The sequence below is a fragment of the Tinamus guttatus genome, unplaced genomic scaffold (genome assembly GCF_059628265.1).
Source record: "Tinamus guttatus ecotype Peru unplaced genomic scaffold, ASM5962826v1 Tinamus_guttatus_pri_ptg000198l, whole genome shotgun sequence".
Taxonomy (NCBI): Eukaryota; Metazoa; Chordata; class Aves; order Tinamiformes; family Tinamidae; genus Tinamus; species Tinamus guttatus.
In genome coordinates, this window is record NW_028288732.1 from 4,404,224 (window position 1) to 4,425,296 (window position 21,073).

Genomic DNA, 21,073 nt, shown 5'->3' on the forward strand with positions numbered 1-21,073 from the left:
TTTTACTTTGCTGTCTCGAGACAACAATGACAAATTAGGGCTGTTTAGAAATGTGCAAATTGATTGTACCTCTTTCTTCATAATTCTCTCTCTCTTTTTTCTCCCCCCTGTCTCCCCCCACCCCAGTGGTTAAATAGCATTTTTTTTTGCCCATACAGATGGAAAGGTTCATGCATTTTGCATTACTTACAGTACAACACTTCAGCACTGGCTTTTGGGGCTGTAGTACGTATCCCGTGCCCAGCCCTACACCTCTCTGTAACCTGTGCAGTGCTTAAACCTGCACAGAGAAAACACAAAACAAGTGCAAAACCAGGCTGCCAGGTCAGAACTGCTTTCTACAGGCACGAACGACTTACCAGGAGCATGGCAAGGTTGGAGACAGGAAATGGAAAAAAAAAAAAAAAAAAAGAGTAATTTCCTAGTTTGGTAGACATTTTACTAGCTTGCCCACATATGTTGTTAGGACATTTTCTTGCACCTATGCAGAGGAAGGAATACGATGCTCACAGGACCATTCTTTGGATGTTGCATCTTTGCTTTTCATGTTTGGTCAGGTTAAATGATTCCTCTTCCATTTTGCTTATTTGCCAAATGAAGGTAATGAGGTTTAGCCATCTTACAGCAATGCTAACACTGGTAAAGCAGCACAGAGAACAACAAGCCCTTCCCCCCTGTCTTTTTGACAATAAAGTCACAACCCCAAACTTTTTTTTTTTTGGTGGGAAAAAGAGAGAAAGTTTTAAATGTAACATATAGATATAAATTTTAGTAAGGATTTTGTTTTAAACTAACCACAGCTGCATTAGAATGGTTCAAGTGCAGATAAAAACCAAGCCCAAATTGGCAGTAGAGGCATCAGACCCCGTAGGCTCCGCGTCCGCCCGTCACCTCCCTGTGCAGGGCTTGGCAAGGGAGGCAGTGCCAGCTCCCACGGCCCGGCTGGGGCTCGGCGCTGTAGAAAGGAGCACGTAGAGCTCCAAAGCAGGGTGCATTTGTGGGGAGAGCAGCAGCGCGAGGAGCAGCCTGGCAGAAGGCTTCGCTGCGAGCTGCGGCAGCCGCCGCTGCGCCGACTCACGCGGCGCCCGATTGCAGCTCTGACGTCAGCCTCTCCCGGCCGGAGGGCGTGCAGGAAAGTGATCTGCATCTTGGGTCCTATGGCACCGGGTGGCATGGCAATTACTCATCTCTTAATTTATCACCACTGATGTCTCATTTCTTCTTGCCTTGCTGGCATCTTTGCTTATTTTCAACTGGGAGGGCTTTGCTTGGAGATGCACCTGCATGGAAGGGTCAGTATGGAGCATAAAAATCAGCAGAGCAACTATCAGCCGCTGGATGCTTCACCTGCTCTTTATTTTGGCAGCATCTCCTACCACTGCAGCTCTGGGGGTGGTGGACAAAGAAAGAACTAGGCACCTTCTCACTCTTTTAGCCCTCCAGCCTCAATCATGGGGAGGAAGAGGGGATAATAGATGCAAAAAAAGAGTGAAAAACCCAGTCTAAGCCCCAAACATGTGGCCAGTATCTTCTGCAGCCAAGAGCCAGTGGTGGCTGCAGGGCACCGTAAGCAGTGGCCTGGCTCTGTGCCATCCTGCTTGCAAGAACGTATCTCCCTGCTCCCGCTCGGATGAGCACGGGGGAGCTGGAAGGATCAGGCACAAACACTGCTGCAGCATTACACACAGCAAGTCCTGTATCAACCGGCTGCTGTGCGCAAACACCACTTGATACATATATATATATTTATGTGTAAAATATACATTGAGCCACACAGAGAGAGCACTGGGTGGACGGAGGGATGGACATCCCAGGGATCGCTCCAAACCCAGTTCCCCCAGGGCTGCCCAAGCCCAGCGCTCTCAAGAGGGATAACCCAGCCAGTCAGCAGAGGCAAAGGGAGATCCACGTCTGCAAATACCTAAGCCTCAAGTTGTGGCTTGATTGCTGTTTTTGTCAATTTAGCCTAATGAAGAAGAGTGTTTCGGTACAAACAGCGCCGGCTGATAAGTACTCAGCAGCAGCGAACGTAGCTAGCCCGCGAGACGGCATTCTGCAAAACCACCAGCCTGTCTGCAAACAGGGACACCCCTCTCCCTCGAAAACCCACCTACTGCTCCCCAAGCTGAGGTTCGCCTCCTTCAAGGTAGCCGTGTTGACACTGCAGCAGACTCCCCTGAGCACTGGGGTTTTAGGATGAAAAGAGGACTTACAGCCAGAAATAAAGAATTTCTTTCCTTCTGGCTATAGATGGAAAAGAAGTCTCTTAAGGCCCAGCAATTTATATAGCCATGTACGGCATGCAGATCCATCTCGTTCAAAGGCCTCCCATAAATGAACTAAAGCACGACACACTGAGTTATGCCTGGTGCTCCTTCTCAGGATAAAAACAGGTTGTCTGCAGCCTATGTACCTCTAGATACCCAGATTAGCAGAGCAGAGGAGAAATGTCTCTGTCTCCTCTAAGTATTTCCTGGCCATAAGCTTTTTTTTTCTTTTCTTTTTTTTTTTTTTTAATGGATTTGAGTGGAGCAACAAGAGTTTTCAAGCTGCAAAGCAACACACCAATCTCACTTGAGACAATTCCAGATGTTTAAGTGATTGTTTCAACTCAAAATCACAACTGTAACTATGGAGCTGTTTCATTTCAGAAGTTTCTGAAGCCATTAGCTTTAGGGAAGCTTAGAAAGGGCTGTATTAATTCCAGGGCTCCATTGGTGACCTGTCCTTAGCCGGGAGCACTCTGCAGCCTGGGACACACACACAACATGATACATGTCACCTAGTTTGGCAGGCTGGGAAAGATCTGGATGCACCACAGCTATACTAGCCAATTCCTTAAGTTGGGGCACACCAGCTGAGCTCCAACAAGCCCAGGTAGGTTGTGCCAATCTCCTGTGCTCAAAAATCCACCTCTCCGCCATGGGAAACTACATTTAAGCAAGAAAGTAACATCTAATGAGGCATCCGACCCATGCCACAAACCAGAAAGTTCCTCAAGTTGTCCGAAACAGCCAGAAAGGCAGATTTGATTCCAATTCTAAAGATGGACATTTGCTCAAGAGTGGTAATAATTTTTCATTACTGTTAATCTTATTAATATTAAACTAAGCTGCAGTCCTTACAGTTTGTGGTGGTTTGAGGTAGAGGAAGGAATAAATAAAAAAAAGTCAGTGCAGTCTGAACTGAGATCAACCAAAACACAAAGCAAATGCACTGTTTTATTTAATAGATCCCAGCAATACAAGGCTGCCTGGATTGGCACAGTGTAATTTGTTTGCGGTGTAAGGACGGAAAAAATAATTTTGTCTTCAAATTAAAAAAGAAAAAAAGAAGGAAATCTGTATTCACAGGTAGGAAAAACAGGCTAAAATTCATACTCAATAAAAGATTTTTTCTGCGCCCCCTTATATTACTAGGCAGAGATTGTCAATTCTCATTATTTTGCTCAAAGCCAAGAAACCACCTGTCACTAGGAAGACATTTCTGCAGGTCTTAAGAGATTGCCTGAGAAGTATATTTTCTTAAAAAAAAAAAAGTGGGGGAAAGAGGCAGGTGCTGAGCAATGCAGGAAAATATTGACTTAAGATATATTAAAAAAAGAGCAAAATGAAGTAATTCTGTGGTTCTTACGGCAATCCCGGGACACTGCAGGCCCATTGCAGATGCTCTGCAAGGAAGTGTGTGGTAACTGGGAGAGGCTGCTCTGTGGAGTGCAAGAAGCGGCCATTTCATGAGCTTTTTCTCTGGTAGATCCTGCTCAGGCCGGCCATGCGGCCGCACCGCCGTCTCTGAGGTACCGTCGCCACCGCCGTAGACCATGAGCGGGTTGCTGTGGCGCCTGGACCCGCGGCGGGTGCCGTGGGGCGCCGGCTGGCGGGCCACGCGGGGCCGCGTGCTGCGCACCAAGCCCGTGGAGTCCATGCTGGAGGGTGCCGGCGAGGGCGCCAAGCTCGCCCGGGTGCTCACCACCCTCGACCTCATCTCCCTCGGCGTCGGCAGCTGCGTGGGCACTGGCATGTATGTGGTGTCCGGCCTGGTGGCCAAGGAGATGGCGGGCCCTGGAGTCATCGTCTCCTTCATCATCGCTGCTGTGGCCTCCATCTTGTCAGGTAAGAAGCACCTAAAGCGCGTATTTCACCCAGCTCTGCCCCTGTTCTGGCATCGGAGCAAACCACACAGCAGAGCTTGGGGGTTAGCACCCCTCGAAACCCCAAATAGCGCTGGGTGTCAGCCAAGGCACCTTCTCTTGGTGGGGACCTTAGCAGCTCAACTGTTCCTAAAGTGGTTTTTACAGTTGATCTGAGGGCAGGGGGAAACGTGTTTTAACGAAAAGTCAACAAATCCACAGAGCAGTTGGGGCTGGAAGGACCTCTGGAGATCACCCTGTCTGACCGCCCTGCTCTCTCAAGGTCACCTAGAGCAGGTGGGCCAGGATGGTGACAGCTCCCCATGCTCCACGCGAGCCCAGCAGAGCACACGACTCTGTCCACACTTCGCCCAGGACACCAGCGTTCCTGGTGTCCGCCCTTTCCAGCTCAGTGCTAACACGGGCAGGTAACGCTCCAGGTACCCTGCTCAGGGCACCATGGCCCTGCATCAGCCCGACTCTGAGCTTTCCTGCATGAGCCAGGCAGGGAAACTCGAGCAAGCAGCAAAGGCGAGACAGGGACAGTGGTCACAGCAAAAGGACCTGGCCCGGTTTCCAAAGACACAGGATTTTCCTAGGGAAAGGCAATCACCACAGGGAAGAGTCTCACATGAGCAACAAAAACCAGGATGCTGCTAGAGCCAATTGCCTATGAGCCATCACAGGGTCCAAAGCTCATGCCACCAACCCTTTGCATGCCAGGACTCAGCTATGGCATCGGGCTAAAGCCCCAGGACACGGACGTGCATGGGAAACCTTTACACGTCACAGCATCATCTCCCAGAGATGATGGGGTTTTTCCTTCTCATTTCAATCCCAGAAAGATAAAACCAAACAAGCAACAGGCTCCCAGAAGAAAGATATAATGGCATGATTAAATTTAGGCTTTTTGCCCAGAAGATCTGATGCTTATCTGATATCCCCAAACAACAAGTAAACTTAACTGGAGGGGAAAAAAAGCAGCCAAGGCAGTAAATAGCATCAGTGTCTTCATTACTCCCTGCTACCTGCTGCTTCCAAGTGCTTCAGTGGTCATGACACACACCAACAGCAGAGAAACCTGGAGAGCCTGGGTGGGCCTCATCTGAAAAACACACCATGCTCCAAGAGGTGCTTTTTCACCTTAGGTGAAAGCTCCGAGGGTCCTTTGCCCCTGCCTGCGTGGGAGCCTTATGTGGTCCACTCTGTTTACTGTTCTCCCTCCATCCCAAGTTGCTTTTGTAGCCCCGGGAAAGTGTTTTCCTAAGGATGCAGTGTTTTCATAGTCTCCTTGGCCGCTTCCTCACTCCATCATTAACACTTCTGTTGTTTGCATTTTTGGCAAGTAAAACCGAGCAAGGGTTCAGGAGTCAGAAGGGGCATCCAGCTAACTGGGGGACCAGTTCAGCTTTCCCTTCGTGTTCAGTGATCATACCAGGCATGGAGGGTGCTGAGCTCAGGCAAGTGTGGATAGACAGATTTGAAGGAGCTACTTAAAGTCACAGCTTTAAGGCCAAACAAGACAATTTGATGCCCTGCTTTTCTTTCGCATATCACAAATCACTAAGAACCCATTACCTGGAAACTGAGCTCAAGGGGGTCTGGCCACGTTACTCCTCTCAGAAAACCGTTCAACTTGGAGACATCCACAAAGAATTGTCTCTGGGCAGGTTTTTCCAGTGGTAAATCCCTCTGCACTGTTCAAGATTTTTTTTCCCCCCCCCCAGTTTCACATGTGGATTTGTCTGATTTTGTCTTTCAGGCAAATTCCACTTACGGTTACCTCTAGGTATGAGGCAGTCCTGCTCCCCATTTCGGTACTTACAGACACACTGTAATTGATTCACCTCTCTGTTCTTCCAAACAGATTAAATCAAATCAGTCTCTTCTATTCTCTCTCTGGAAGGCTTTTTATTCAGCTCTCAAACAAAAATGCTCATCTAACTTCTTCCTCAAAAAGCCTCCTGCACAGAAGGCGCTGCAGACTCCCTCAGCCTGCTGCTCCAGTCAGGCTTCATAACCCTGACCTCAGCATCTAACCAAAACCTCCTCTTTGAAAAAATCAGCAGTTCTTATCTTACCCAGCCCCATTATTTTCTTTGCAGCACTTTCCACCAGCTGCTCCTTGTTCCTTTAATATTCTCTTTCCTTAAAGAAATAAAATCTCATAGACTATAATTTGCAAACCTCATTGCTCAGGAACGAGTCAGGTCCCTCCTTCTAATGGTTACAGCTAGCCTGAAAGCACAGGATAGTCTTGCCTGTCATACAATCCCGCAGGCTTTAGTGTCAGGCTCCTCCAAGAGCAGAGGGACTCTCCCTCAGGAGCGTCTCCGCCACCCCGGAGGTGGGAATTTGCAAGCACTGAGCCCTGCTGCTGCAGCGTGTCCTTACCTGGGACCCCCACAACAGCAGACTGGGTGCAGTGTCCCCCCTGAGCATCACCACGAGGACCTGCTGTGCACTTGGCTGCCCAATGCAGGACAGAGCTCAGCACCCTCCTGAGGGCTGCATGGGGAGGAGGCTGGAGCTGGGGCACGTGCTGCAGCTAATCAGGAACCCACTGGATTCTGCTGAGATCAACTAGCCAAGCAACATCCACCTGTCAATGCAGGCTGCAGGGACTTTTCCTAACAAAGGTTTACCCCTGGAGCTCCCTTTTATATGTTTGCAAATAGTGGCCATGAAGCACAACAGACAAACGAGGGTGACTCAGTGCCTTGTCGAAAAGAAGATTTTGCTGCCTACCGACCTCAATAAAATGGCCATGCTGGGATGCTGAAGGATGGTCCCTGTAGATTACTCGTTCAGAAGCATGAATTTATTAGCGTTACCTGCAGCGCTGCTGCAAGCCCCGCCAGAAGCGCGTCTGTCAGCATGAGTGAGCATCCAGCCAGCAGAAAGCCTAAAAGCTTTTCCGCAGCCTGCTCCGCCCGGAATGGCAGCGGCACAGCGCCCACGGGACGGTCCACGGTGCCGTGCTGGGCTTGGGCTTTGGATATTCCAGCAATAGGCAGAACGCCTGGGAGGCGAGATGAGCAGAAAACACATCTAACTGGCCCCACACTAAGCCTGGGCTGCCTTAACTCCGGTCAAACCTAAGCAAGATGAATCAGAGACTGGAGATATGAATCAAGTCTTAAAAATGGAGGGTTATAGATGGGATCTCCGAAAGGACAATGTCATGAACAAAACCATTCAGCTGTGTTTATGTCCCTCTGAATAACACCAGCAACTATGGAATTATGCCGATGTAATGATTGTTATATCGGTTACCCAGTGGAGCTGATATTCAAGCAAAAGAAATGGTCTTCCATGAAAAAACAGCTCTTCCAAACAACTGCCGTGTTGGTTTGTTTTCTGCAGAAAGCAGCAGTTGCTCTCAATTGGAGGAAAAAAACTACATACACACACACACACACACACACACACATATATATATCAACTGGGGAAAATATATATACCAAGTCAAGTAAAAAGGGGGATGGGAAACTATCAGCTTGGTACCTTATGCTCTTCCTAAGGCAGGTTAATTGAATATCAATAATGCAGTTGCTTGCTCACAACCAGTCCGATGGGGTAGAGTTCAATGAGATCAAATCTGCCCTCTACCAGGTTATTAGTTTTATCTTCCTTTTTGGAAGCCGTTCGTGGTGGGGGAAGCATCGTTAGCCCCTTTCTGATGAAGAAGCCGCAGCCCAGCAAGGCAGAGGGATCTCACCGATGTCCCCTGATGCGGTTAGAGCAGATGTGTCAGACTTTCATCTCATACCTCCCTATGCCCGGCACTGAATACAGCATGATCAAACAAAAATAGCTTATTTTGCTACATGTTTCTTTCTATCTAAGGCTCACACAAGCGACATATTGTGCCCAGTACACACAGAAAGATTGCTCTTCTATTTCGGACCCCTAGCAAAGTGATTGAAAACTCAGACATTTTAGATATATTAATGTCTTTGCTTTGCCATTATCTTCCTGTATCAACAACAATCCTCTTTAACCTTATCTTGTTGTTGGCCCTAAGTAGAGCTGCCTCCAAGAAAGATTATATGATTTTTAAGGCCATCAAAGAGAGAAACTAGATACTTGTCCCCATCACGGCATCTGTTTCATAAATCATTCAGGCATGTAGTTATCTGTGAATATCTTACGTCTGCAGAATGCATGCATTTTTAATCAGCTTTGAATAATGACTGGGTGTGGGGATGGATGCTCGGCTGTCCTCTTCTTCCTGCAGTTGAGGGGGCTTTACAGAAATAAAGTTTTCAAGTATCCTGTTCAAAAGCACCTCTAGCATCATGCTTGCAAGCTACACAGTAAATAGCATTAAAAAAAAAACAGAGTAACAAGAAAAGAAATGCCACTGAATTCAGCTTATGGATCCAATAATTTTGTTTTTGTACTGCGTAAAAACTATACCTCTAATAAGAGCAGCCACCCTAGCTATTTTACATTATTCATTTTCCTTTATATATTGAACTGATTGTGAATTTGAAGCAAGTGTTACTTTTGAAATAGAAAATGGTAATTGTTGAAGAATTTAATAAATACCACATGTTTGCACAACAGTAATAAAGGCCCTTAACCCCTATGACACCGTGTTAACTAGGGAGGCAGGGCCTGCTGAGATGCAGAACTCACAGCCTAGCTGAACTGGGGTTAAGGAAGAAGGTCTTAATTGGTGTTAAAAATGCAGTGTAGCCTTCAAACACTTGTTCTGAGTAATATTCTGAGAATTTATGACTAAATCCATCCATTAAGTTTAATCAAAAGTTAATGGTTGTTTTAAGACATCAGTGCACTGGGGTCATGGCTTTTATTGCAAAGTATCCTAACATAGTAATTGCACAAGGAGTTTGGAAAGTATTGAGATTCCTGAAATTTCCTGAACAGCTCCAGTTAAATACTTCTTTCTCTTTTTTTTTTTTAAATTTCTTTTGACTCCATTTTACAATTATTCTTCAGACTGAGACTTACACATAGCATTTAACTGCTCAGATAGCTTATGTTCCCTATGCCAGATAGCTTCAGTCTCACCTTGCACAGGCACAAGGGCAAGCAGGGGCGATGCAGACAGTGCCGTTGCCTCGTTCTGCGCAGGAATAAGCAAGGATATGCTGTCTCTAGATGATATAAAATTGCATCCTTTTCTGGGGACGAAAGTCTTGAGTGTGAAGGACTGCCAGGCACTGTTCTGCAGAGGAATAACTGAGAGGCAACAAGTGCCATTTATGCCACTGAAGACCCAGCTACATGGGGGCTGCTGCGTGTCAGTCCAGAGATCAGATCTGCAGATCACTGAGGGCATTGAAATATTGCCCAGCTTTCACCCGAGGGCAAGGGCTGGAGTCGCTGGAGAGGAGCACTGCACACAGTCAGGATGAGCCTTGTTTGAGCCTTGTTTGAGCCTTGTTTGCATCCCACTGCGGCAGCTCCTTCTGGGATTAGGCTGGCCCCTTCTTGGATGTTCAGTCCCCACAAAGAGCTGGCCAACAAGGAGCAAACCCCGAACAGACAGGAGCAGACAGCGTGCCCACCACAGCCTCCCCTTCCCAAGCCCACCACAGCGTCCCCTTCCCAAGCCCTCAGCAGGAATTTCCCAGCCAAAGACCTTCTCCATCTCCACTCTTGGACACAGACCTCACTCAGACAGCAGCCACAACTGATCCACAGCCATCTCCGAGGGAAGAGCTAGGAGATGCCTATGACCCTGCCTGACTCCAGCTCTCTTTCCTTTCGCACCCCATCTCTGGCTTGGGCTCTCTGCCAGCGAGCTGAGCCTCTTGGTGTGCAGTAAATAACATCTAAGTGATCCTTGGTGCACCTGAGGCAACCTTCTCAGGAGAAAAAAACTACAGCTGCTGCTATTCAGTGTGGCTCTGCAAGGGACAGATTTCATATCACCTCCCTGAGCTCCTCACTGCCCCTGGAGGTTGACTATTTGTCAGCCCTGTATCTCATATAATCTCGTTTGTGGTGGGAATTGGCAGTTACAGATGCATTCAGCAAATGCATTCGGTTACACCTTTATTTTGAAACAAACAAACAAACAAAAATCCCCAAAGTAGATCAAGCTGCTTTGCAATGGGTTAGGAGGCATGTTTACCCCTTGCTTTCCGCAGCTCTCTTACGGTGCTTTGTATTTTTCTAACCAGGTGTTTGCTATGCCGAGTTTGGCGTGCGGGTGCCCAAAACCACGGGCTCTGCCTACACTTACAGCTACGTGACAGTGGGGGAGTTCGTGGCCTTCTTCATCGGCTGGAACCTCATCCTCGAGTACCTGATCGGCACGGCGGCGGGGGCCAGCGCGCTGAGCAGCATGTTCGACTCGCTGGCCAACCACACCATCAGCCGCTGGATGATCAGCAGCGTCGGCACCTTGAACGGCCTCGGTGAGCGCCGCCCTAGAAATACTTGTGTGGTGCCGTGCACAGTTACCTACGTTAATTAGGGCCTGAAAAGCAATTGGGAGCTCATCAAAAGCGAGACGTGGATATTATGCTTCATTCATTATTTAACATCCATCTGCCTTTCGCAGTCTGCTTCAGGGACTCAGTTCAGAGGGGCTGGGATATGCGATCCTGATGGTTTGAGCTCCCTTTGGAGCTGGCACTGAGCAGAATAAACTCCCCTGTAAAACTAGTCCCATCTCAGTAGCAGAGGACCATTGCATTGGTCTTCTCATTGGATTGGAGAGGTGGAGACAGGCAGATTTCTTCTTACCAGGAATGGGTTTGAACCTGCAATTTCAGAGCTAAATATCTAGCCAGAATGAAGCTCGAGACAGGCTTGAACAATGAGGTTAGAGCATGCCCTGGAACCGCAGCTGCTGGCCGCTTGGTTAGCGTTTATCTAGTCCTTCAGTCTGTGTCCCTCTCTGGTTCATATTCTTTGCTTGGAAAAGGAAGATCTTCCTGCAGACTGTTGATGTGACGTGTTTCCTCGCGCTGTTTCTCATCAGGGCAGTGCAAGACACCCTACCAGGCCACCTGCAGGCATCTCCCTCCCATGGCTGCACCACGGCCTCTCACACACACTCCTTGGTTCCATGGACACAAGGTCCCGTGTGACCCATCCCACCCCAGCTCGGAGCCCGCATGCAGAGGGAGCACGATAGCAGCCTGGCAATCCAATCTGCTTCTCCAGACCTCAGTTACTGAGGACTCCATCTGTAATGTCAGGAAAACAACAAAACAACCTCTCTGAGCACTGAACTGCAGCAGTTGAAAGGCAAACCCACAGCATATGCATGGTTCTGTCTAATTGCACCATCTCCCAAAGTGTCCTGAGTGTAGAGCTGCTCTGCGGACAAGGACACTGACAGGGATGATGCCAGAGTAGGGAAATTCTGGCTTTTGCAGACAGGAACAACCCCAAGGCCTAAAGTAATATTCCCTTTCAGACTCTTTTCAGAGAGTACAAGGCAGTGCCTGCAGCACTGGCATGTAAACGCAATGCTCTGATGCTCCTCCACAGCCAGACACTCAGCAATGCCCCATGCTTCCTACCAGTAAATAACAATAGATCGCTGTCCCGTAACAGTTTCATGCAACTTTAATATATGGTTGATTTTTTTCTGTTAGTAGTTGGCAGATATACATTATTGCTAGATGAAACCTGATGATTTGTTTGCTGCCTTCCTAAAGCTACCTAAGGGTGTCTCACACAGCATGATTTATCATCTCCAGAAAACAGCTTTAGCAAGCAGTGGCAGAGATATACCAAGTCCACCACAGGTCCTTTGTAATAACAGCAAATTCTGAAGAACATATTGCTTCAGAAACTGAAAAGCATTTAGCAAAACCCCAGAGATTCTTTACCTCTTCACCTGTGGATGAAGATTTACACGCCTTTTTTTTCTTTCCTGCAGGAAAAGGAGAGGAATCATATCCTGACCTCCTTGCTCTAGTTATTGCTGTCATTGTCACCATCATTGTGGCCATGGGTGTGAAGAACTCGGTGGGACTCAACAACGTGCTCAACATCATAAACCTGGTAGTCTGGATCTTCATCATGATTGCTGGGCTCTTCTTTGTCAAGGGTGACAACTGGTCTGAAGGGCAATTCCTGCCATTTGGATGGCCAGGGGTAAGTATTGTGCCTTCCCTGAGCGATTGTTCCTAGCACGTGCTCAGCTCCATGCCCCAGGACCCCCAGTCCTCCCCTCAGCACCCCTGCTGTGCCCCTGAACCATCTGAGCCCCCAGTACCGTGGCATCTTGCTATGATGTGTGGGTACCACTTACATTTCATTCCTCACCTCTCAGCCCTGCTAAACCCACCTGTCTTTGGTCAGAGCCCTCCAGCATTACAGGTTCAGACCTGCACCGTCCTAGCTCTGCAAAGCCCAAAGGACACAGCAATGCTCTGCCTTTGTCTCCTGCCAGAGCTTAGCTTTCCTCCAGAATGCTCTCCCGGAGAACCAAAGTGCCCATAAAAAACATATGGGCACCAGGGAATGCCATTAATAGACTGGCTTAACATAGGAAGATGTCTAAGCCCTTCAAGAAAGGAAGCTCAGGAAGAGTTAGCTCAGGCTCTGCAGAAAAGGGGAGATACTTATGTTGGCTGGTTTTCAATAACAATGTTCTCAAGCATTTGTTTTGAGCACTTCATAACGCCACCTGCCAGTGCTTATTTTATGGATGTTCCCTCAAAGCTTACTGAGAATTTGGACATATTTGGCTTTTTTAGCTTGCTTGGACTGGTTTTTATCCAAGGATGAACAGAGACTGTAAATATCTCAGCTGGCCTAAGCCCAAGATAATTTCTCAGATTTACACCGCTCAACTCCATCAGGGTCTTGTGCAGAAAAATAAGCAATAAAGTAAAGTAAACCAAGAATCTTGATTACTGAGAGGGTCCCAAGCTGCTATACCTTCCTCTCATCTCCCTTCAATAAATCAATACCTCCTTGCCAGAAAAAAAAAAAAAAGCAGTTATTGCAAATGCACTGAGGCCCATCTAAGAGTGGAGGCCGTATTTACTTTTGGATTCTGCCTGGCCTTTTATACCATATGACAAGAATGAAACAGAGAAAACAAAAGAGAACTGTTTTGTCCAGATTCAACCTACCAAATAATCCCAGCAAAAAATATATGTTTTTTTTTAAAGATACTTATCCAAAACACACCGAGAGTCTTCCCAGCATTTTCAGATGGTTATTTTCTTGCCAAACTGAGCAAAAAGTAAATCTGACTCTCTGCTTCTAGCATGTAAATCACCTCTGGGCATAGCATAGGCATGAGATCCCCAAACAGTACAGAGAGACCTTAAAGCTTAATAGCTTTAAGACATAGCCCTCTGAAAGAGGTGACTATTATTGTATATTCGCGTCCTAAACAGATGAGGTAGAGATGAGACGGACACGTGTCATTCAGCTAGCTAGCTAGCTGTGCGTGCTAAGGTGTAGCAACTGCAAATTAACTCACTTCGTACAGCTATATAGTCTTCAGGCTCAGTGTTTGTTTCCTATAAATATCCTTGCAATCTTGTGCATTTAAAGAAAACATAATGAAATATCTAAACAGTACAAATAATTCATCATCCAAGCATACCCAGCATGTGCTCCTAACCTATCTGCAGCTTCCAAACCCAACTGAAGTGATTTGGAAAGCAGCGTGCGTCTAACTGCCTATGCTCTGTTTGGGTTCCTCTATTAGCAGATTTTGCTGCCACATTAGGAATGTTGCTAAGAGGGAATGTGTAAACATGTGACAAGTCCATATTAACTTAATCAGATCTGGGACGGGATGTTGTGAAAACAAACGAATGCCTGAAATTGGTTAATTGTCTTATCTGTCCCTGCCAGGATTTCCTAGCAGACTGGGGCAGAGCCACAGGTTTGTAGTCTGCCATTAGGGAGCTGCAGATGCCTCGAGAGGCTCAAACTGCATCTGAAATACTCTCTCTAGCTCAAAGCAGTGGGTGGTGGTTGCTGCCAGCACCACACTGTGGATGGGAATGCCCAGGTGTGCATAGACACGCTCTGCTCCGCTTCCACTCCTCCTCAAGCCCAGAGGAGCCAGAATGGGCCTCCTTAACTTGAGTACCTGCTTTAAGAACACGGACTACACCAAATAATAATTCCTTCCAGGATCAGGGCTGGGTAGCGTGGGTCTCTGATGTGGGACACACAAGGTGTCACCTGCTTCCCCTGGCTCCCTCGTGGCTCTGACCCCCTCGGTTCTCTGCACAGGTGCTGAAAGGGGCAGCAACATGTTTCTACGCCTTCATCGGCTTCGACATCATCGCTACCACAGGAGAGGAAGCCAAGAGCCCCAACACCTCCATCCCCTACGCCATCACGGCCTCGCTCGTCACATGCTTGACCGCATACGTGTCCGTAAGTACTAACTACCCATGCATCTATGCATAGATGTGTGTAGGATTGTCTGCCCCTGCTGGGCTGTGTGCACTGCTGCTCTCTCTCTGTGCCAGTCAGACCGTGGAACAACAGCTCTTTCTTTGATGGAGACCAAGGAATCAGCTGCATTTGTGTGACTACATCAGTGCCCAATAGAGTCAGATGTCTCTTTGGCCCCTGCTATGGCTATTTCTGTGGACAGAGGACTCAGCTACTTTCATTCTGATGAGATCCCTATGCCAGTTTCAAAAGTGGCAGTAGCCTGGTCACCTACGTCCTTCTTTTGCTGGTCTCCTCCATCCTCAACTCTACAGGAGAGCACCTGTCCAAAAGCGAAGAAGTAGAGCAGGAAGGTTGCAGCAACCATCCTCTGGGCTGCATTTTGGGTAAAAGAAGCACTTTTACCAAAGCCACTGCTGGAGAGGTGGGACAAGGTCCCAGGTAGCACAACGCACTGGCCATGCTGTAATGAGCATGGGCAGCCAGATGGGAGAAGTGTTAGAAGCAGTGTCCAACCTCTCCACATACTTATAAATGCTGTCTGTGTTCAGGGTCTTTCACTGTAAGACAACAAAACTTAGCCGGAGAGGGACAAAATACCGTTGTGGTAATTTTACAGAAAACTCCCCTGCTGCCCTCTCCCACAGGACGATGGCTTTCCTCAAAACCAGCTTCTCTGCACCAGAAACGAGACCAGGATATTTCCCCAAGAGATTCTGCCTTGGGTTTTGCTTCCACCCCAGGGAGAATCAGCAGCTGGTAGCATGGTGCCCGTGCGTGGGAACACAGCTGAATTCAGTGTTATTTACCCCACAGAGCCCCACTAGATTTAATTTTTTTTTTTGGCTTTTCACCCTCAAGAAGCAGCTTTGGTGCCCTGAGAGTCCTCAGCAGAGACCGCCTGCTGCTCAGTGCTGACACCTCTACTGCCCTGCTGCTCTTTTATCTCCCATAGGTGAGTGTTATCCTTACTCTGATGGTGCCATACGATGCCATTGACACCGAGTCCCCTCTGATGGAAATGTTTGTGGCCCGCGGATTCTACGCAGCCAAGTTCATCGTTGCCATCGGGTCGGTGGCAGGACTGACCGTGAGCCTGCTGGGCTCCCTCTTCCCCATGCCGAGAGTCATTTACGCCATGGCCGGTGATGGGCTTCTCTTCAGGTCAGTCTTGGCTCTGTTGTCACTTATTTTTGCTCTCTGGATGCTTTCTGGCATGAGATCAGGTTATAAGTAATTGAGGCGAAATCCTGTGTGAGTTATTCTGACCTTCCAACAGAAACCTGTCAGTTCTGTTCCTGTGCTTCCCTGTTAATGCTTAGCGCAATCAAACTGCACAAGGTCTGCAGATGGGGAGCGAATGCCTGAAAGGGCTCAGAGCAGCACAGGCAGACGCTGGCTAGCAGAGCCCTGGGTAAGTTCATGACAAGGACAGGAGGTGTGTTGGGAACAGGGTTTTCCTCCATCCTGACAACCGGGCACCCTCAGCATGGAAAGCACAAGGTCACGGACGAACTCATTGATTGTAGAGTAGCACATGGACCAAAGCAAACCCCAGGAAAGCCAGGAGAGGTCTGCAGACGCAGTAGCCGGTGGCAAGTTTCTCATGCACACATGCAAAGTGCAGGCAGGAACAGATGGGCCCCAGCTAATGTAAAGCAGCACTGCCATACCCTGTAAGAGCGTGTCCTGGCGTGTTCCCATCGTGATCCTGCTCCAAAGACCTGCCCAAGAGTTACCTACAACACAAAGAGCCAACAGAAGTGCAGGTTATACCCCTCCGTACTTAACATGATGGTCAGAGGCAGCCCTGCCCTGGTGTCTCTGCAGTCTATCCAGCCTCCTTCAGTCTCGTGTCTGGTGTTGGTGTCTCAAGACGTAATTCATCCGAGGATGAATATTCAGTTCAAGAGTTAGTTGTGAAGGTGTGCAGGCTCTGTGCAGGAGATCATTCTACTGCTTTGCATTTGCAAGTAGCCAAGGGAATATTTCAGTTTGCAGAGTTGGTTAGAGCTAGATCTAACTCCAGGACTATTTCCAGTCTGTGACTGTGCAGAGTTGAAGTTCCAAAAAGCAATGAGAGTTGAAGTGATCATAGATGTGAGCCAGCTCTGTACCTTTGCATCTGGGTGGGTGCTATTATGACAGGAACCTCTGTGATCTGCAATTTTAACTTTCTGTGACTGTTTCACACTCTAGATTTTTGTCCCACGTCAGTTCTTACACGGAAACTCCAGTAGTGGCCTGTATTGTCTCAGGATTTCTAGCAGCGCTGCTCTCCTTGCTGGTCAGCCTGCGGGACCTCATAGAAATGATGTCCATCGGCACGCTCCTCGCCTACACGCTGGTCTCCGTCTGCGTCCTGCTCCTCCGGTACCAGCCGGAGAGCGACATTGACGGCTTTGTTAAATTCCTCTCTGAGGAGCACACCAAGAAGAAGGAGGGCATCCTTGCTGATTGTGAGAAGGAAGCTTGTTCTCCGGGGAGCGAAGGAGAAGAGTTTACGGGCCAACCAACCAACACCTGTGGGGCAAAAAATCTGCCGTCACTGGGGGACAACGAGATGCTAATAGGGAAATCCGATAAATCCGCCTACAGCGTCAATCACCCGAATTACGGCACGGTCGACATGACCTCAGGCATAGAGGCAGATGAGTCGGAGAACATCTACCTCATCAAGCTAAAGAAGTTAATCGGTCCACGCTACTACACGATGCGGATCCACCTTGGCCTGCCGGGGAAAATGGACCGCCCGACTGTAGCCACCGGCCACACGGTCACCACGTGCGTGCTCTTGCTCTTCGTCCTGATGTTCATCTTCTGCTCTTTCATCATTTTCGGTGCTGACTACATCTACGAGCAGAGCTGGTGGGCAGTCCTCCTGGTGGTGTTGATGGTCCTGCTCATTGCTGTACTGGTGTTTGTGATCTTACAGCAGCCAGAAAACCCAAAAAAGCTGCCGTATATGGCACCTTGCCTCCCTTTCGTCCCGGCGTTTGCCATGCTGGTGAACATCTATCTCATGCTGAAGCTTTCCACGGTCACGTGGATCCGATTTGCTGTCTGGTGTTTTGTGGGTAAGTCTTAGATTTATTTATTTATTAATCCGCCCTGCTTTTAAAGGCCACTAATAGTAACTTTGCTAATTGGAGCACTTAGGTTGGCATGGTTGCTTTTCTACTCCTTTGCATTTTTGCTTTGTAATCCCAGAATTCTTACAGACCTCAGTTAATTAACTCAGAGCTACAGCCAGCTGGAGAATTACACCTCCAGAAAATGTCAGTTTGATGGAAGTAATGTGTTTAATGGAAAGGTGACTGTTTTGATGAGATTTAGATGCAAAGTAGGTGGGTTTTGGAAATTGCCTTGCTGGCAGGTTTTTGACAGAAGTCTCCCTGCATTCCTTCTATTCCACCCACCTGAGTGAGCTCTTTCAGCAGCGCACACTGCGGTCTCAGTGCTGCATTTCCAAAATCTTTGGCTACCTCAACCTCAAGAGTCCTAGGAAGGGGAGAACTGAGGTTTTATCTGCTGGCTCCATCTCCAGGTCTCAGTCTACACCTGGAGTTTCGTGGCAGGGGCCTCTCAGGTCTTACACGCTCTCTTGTAAAACCTGAGAACTCAGATCTGAGTAGCTTATTTTGCAGAATTTTGGCCTCTTGGCAGGTAACTGGGAGCCTGGCAAAACCACAGGTTACCCTGATTTACATTGTAATCCATTTCCTCCCAAAATAAAGAAGAGAAAAAGAGCAGCTGGACTATACAGCATAGAAACAGCAAAAGACCTGGACTCTTCACGGAGAAATAGGATTACCTGTAAATATTGCAGTGGCATACAGAAGTCCCAGTGGTTTGATCTAGAGCATTTCAAAGCAGCCCTGTGTGGCTGAGTGCTCTTTGCAAGAGTTTGACTTTGGTTTTTAGAGCCAGGTGGTGACGCTGACAAATCTCAGCTGTCCCTTTTGGCATCTTAGAGGAGAGTCTCACAGTTTCTCTCCTCTGGTGGGGGAAGTTGCTGGGAGACAACAGATCTTTTTCTCCTCCACTTCTGCTTCTGTGGGCTCTTCTGTCCCCAGCAGAAGCACCAGCTCGGGGAGGTCAGTAACCCAAAGTGCAGCTGGTCAGCAGGAGCTGCCCGTGCATCCTGTGGTCTGAGCCTACAGCTCAAAGCCTCTCAGCCCTTAAAAAGAGAGAGATGAAGCGGCAGATCCATTGAAAGACCTTCTGCCTGTAACTTTGAAGCAAAGTGACTTCAAAGCATTGACTTAATCTGCTCTTTTAAATACTTTCCCCTGTGGGGCACAACCACTACCTCTTTGGCTACCAGAAATGGCAATGTCAATAAAATAATTTCACTACCATGTAATGGGCTTCACTTTCCACAGTCATAGCAGAGATGGAGCCGCCAGCCTGATGGAGGAGGTGGATCCTCTATGTTTTCATGCCAAATTGTACTGCTGGCTGAGATTTGCAGTCCTTCTGCATGGAGACTCAGTCTGATCTTCCAAACATTGTTACCCACTGCCAGTCCATGGGCTCAGATTTACATACTGACACATCTGCAGCAGGTTAATTCCAGGATCCATTGCCAATTAGGAATTCAGATTTCCAGATATGTTTGCTTCTGGGAAAAGCATTGGTGTGGGTAAATAGGAAGGTGAGATCTTGAAGGGCTAAAAAAAAAAAGAAAAAAAAGAAAAAAAAATACCTAGAGGAAGGGACAGAATTTCAGAGTTGTTTTAATACCAAATATACTTAGTCTGATAACCCTGGGGCATGTTTGGCTGAAAATACCAGCAAGAGAGAGACTGAGAACATAAGAAAACTCCAGAGAGAAAATGATATCTGGGAGGATAACAGGATGGAAATGCAGGGTTCTTTTTAGCATTTATGATACAAGTAAAAGTCTGTTGAGAGTTGGTTTCCTTCCTACAGCTAAAGAAGACAGAATCACCTGGTTAAGTAGCAATCACAGCTAATGTTTAAAATATTATCTCCTGGGTCATAGAAAAAAGCTTGAAAACACAATCACAAGTTCAAAGACCATATATCAGTCAAAACACTCGGAACTTTTAGAATATAAATATACTTGCTTATTTTTAATCCTCACCTACTTGAGCCAACCTCATGTTTGATGGGAGGAGGCCGATCATCATCCAAAGCCTTGGTCTTTGGGGGCAGGTGTCCACACTCAGTCATCGTGTGTTGTTAGCTGGGGCTGAGGGGGGACAGCTAAGAGAAGGAGCAGCAGGAGGAAGGCAGGTCCCTGCGGTCATCTCCAGCGCCCTGTTTAAACCAGCGGAGTGTCCGGTGGAGCTGGAGCACACTATTTCCCAGGGCCAGCCCCTTTCTTCCCTGAGATAGTTAATGGCCAGATCTTCTCCCTCTTTCCCACCACTGCAGGCTTGCTCATTTACTTCGGCTATGGCATGTGGAACAGCACCCTGGAGATCAGTGCCCGGGAAGAGGCACTTCATCAGAGCACCTACCAGCGCTACGACGTGGACGTCGACCCCTTCTCTGTGGATGACGGCTTCTCCTACGCCAACGAGAGCGAGAACTACCAGGACTGGGGCCCTGCTGAGGACAAAGGCTTCTCTTACCAGCACATGGCGGGAGCAAAGGAAAGCCATCGGACGAGTAGCAAATCGAAAAGCAAAGGCAAACACAAACAAAATTCAGAGGCCCTGATTGCCAACGATGAGTTAGACTACTCACCCGAGTAATGGAGACAGGCACGAGGCCACCGCGCTGCCCCTCGCAGCCTACCCCTGGGTGACAGTGGAAAGGCTTCTCCGGCTCCCCTTTTCGATCCCATCTTCCCTAAAGTGTCAGGGCCCACGGCCACCACTCCCTCCTCCCAATCACCTGTCCTACACTCTGAGGTTGCTCTTTACCCTGAACAAAAACCCGAGGTCCGTTTGGAGCCCACCATTCAGATCCTGCTTTCGTGAATGTTACCAAAGGGGCCAGGGCTCAGCTACGCTGGCAGATCCTCTAGTGACTACTAAACCTGCGGTCTGGCAGCACCGACAAAGCAAATTAAGAGAGAGGTGTGCCAAATTGGAAGGGCAGGTGAAAGGTGTCACATCAACAGCTAGTGAGGGGATAAGATGTGCTTTCCACCGGGTATATTCGCCCTATGACTATATGGCTGGGAAGTCACTGTTACGTATTTGGCACTTTCTTAGAACATGTATTTTTTTTCCTTCAACCACCTAGAAAAAATAGCTTAGGTAGAATGATAGATTGGTAGGCAGGTATCCAACAGAGGCAGTGAAATATCTTTCAAGGGAATCTGAGGAGTAGATTAGAGCTGGATCTAGAGATCTTTGTGCCATCATGCAGCATTTCCGTACCCTGTACCAGTACAAAGGCACTGCATGCAAACAACAAGCTTCCGAGGTCTCGGTCCTCAAGACCTTGAATTCAAATGTCCCAAAAAATGGAACTAAAAAAAATAGAATAGTCGGTGTCTTGCTCCTCTTAGACCGCCTCAATCAAAACTTGAAATCCTAGTGCAGCTGAACATTTCAAATCTAAACTTTGGAGTCTGGGCCCATGTCTAGTCATAGT

At 47.9% G+C, this 21,073-nt stretch overlaps 1 protein-coding gene across 1 annotated transcript; it reads left to right on the forward strand.

Annotated features, from left to right (window-relative positions):
- The first annotated feature begins 3,820 nt into the window (after window positions 1–3,820).
- SLC7A14 (solute carrier family 7 member 14) lies at window positions 3,821–21,073 on the forward strand. Its single transcript, XM_088523920.1, has 7 exons — window positions 3,821–4,112; window positions 10,288–10,524; window positions 12,003–12,220; window positions 14,330–14,476; window positions 15,453–15,661; window positions 16,697–17,574; window positions 19,901–21,073. The coding sequence occupies exons 1-7, from the start codon at window positions 3,821–3,823 to the stop codon at window positions 20,221–20,223; spliced, it is 2,304 nt and encodes a 767-aa protein (XP_088380046.1). The 3' UTR covers window positions 20,224–21,073.

Coding starts and splice junctions, on each gene's coding strand:
- SLC7A14 (XM_088523920.1), top strand. CDS start 3,821: ATGAGCGGGTTGCTGTGGCGCCTGGACCCGCGGCGGGTGCCGTGGGGC. Junction 10,525..12,002: donor CGGCACCTTGAACGGCCTCG/GTGAGCGCCGCC, acceptor TCTTTCCTGCAG/GAAAAGGAGAGGAATCATAT. Junction 17,575..19,900: donor TGCTGTCTGGTGTTTTGTGG/GTAAGTCTTAGA, acceptor CCACCACTGCAG/GCTTGCTCATTTACTTCGGC.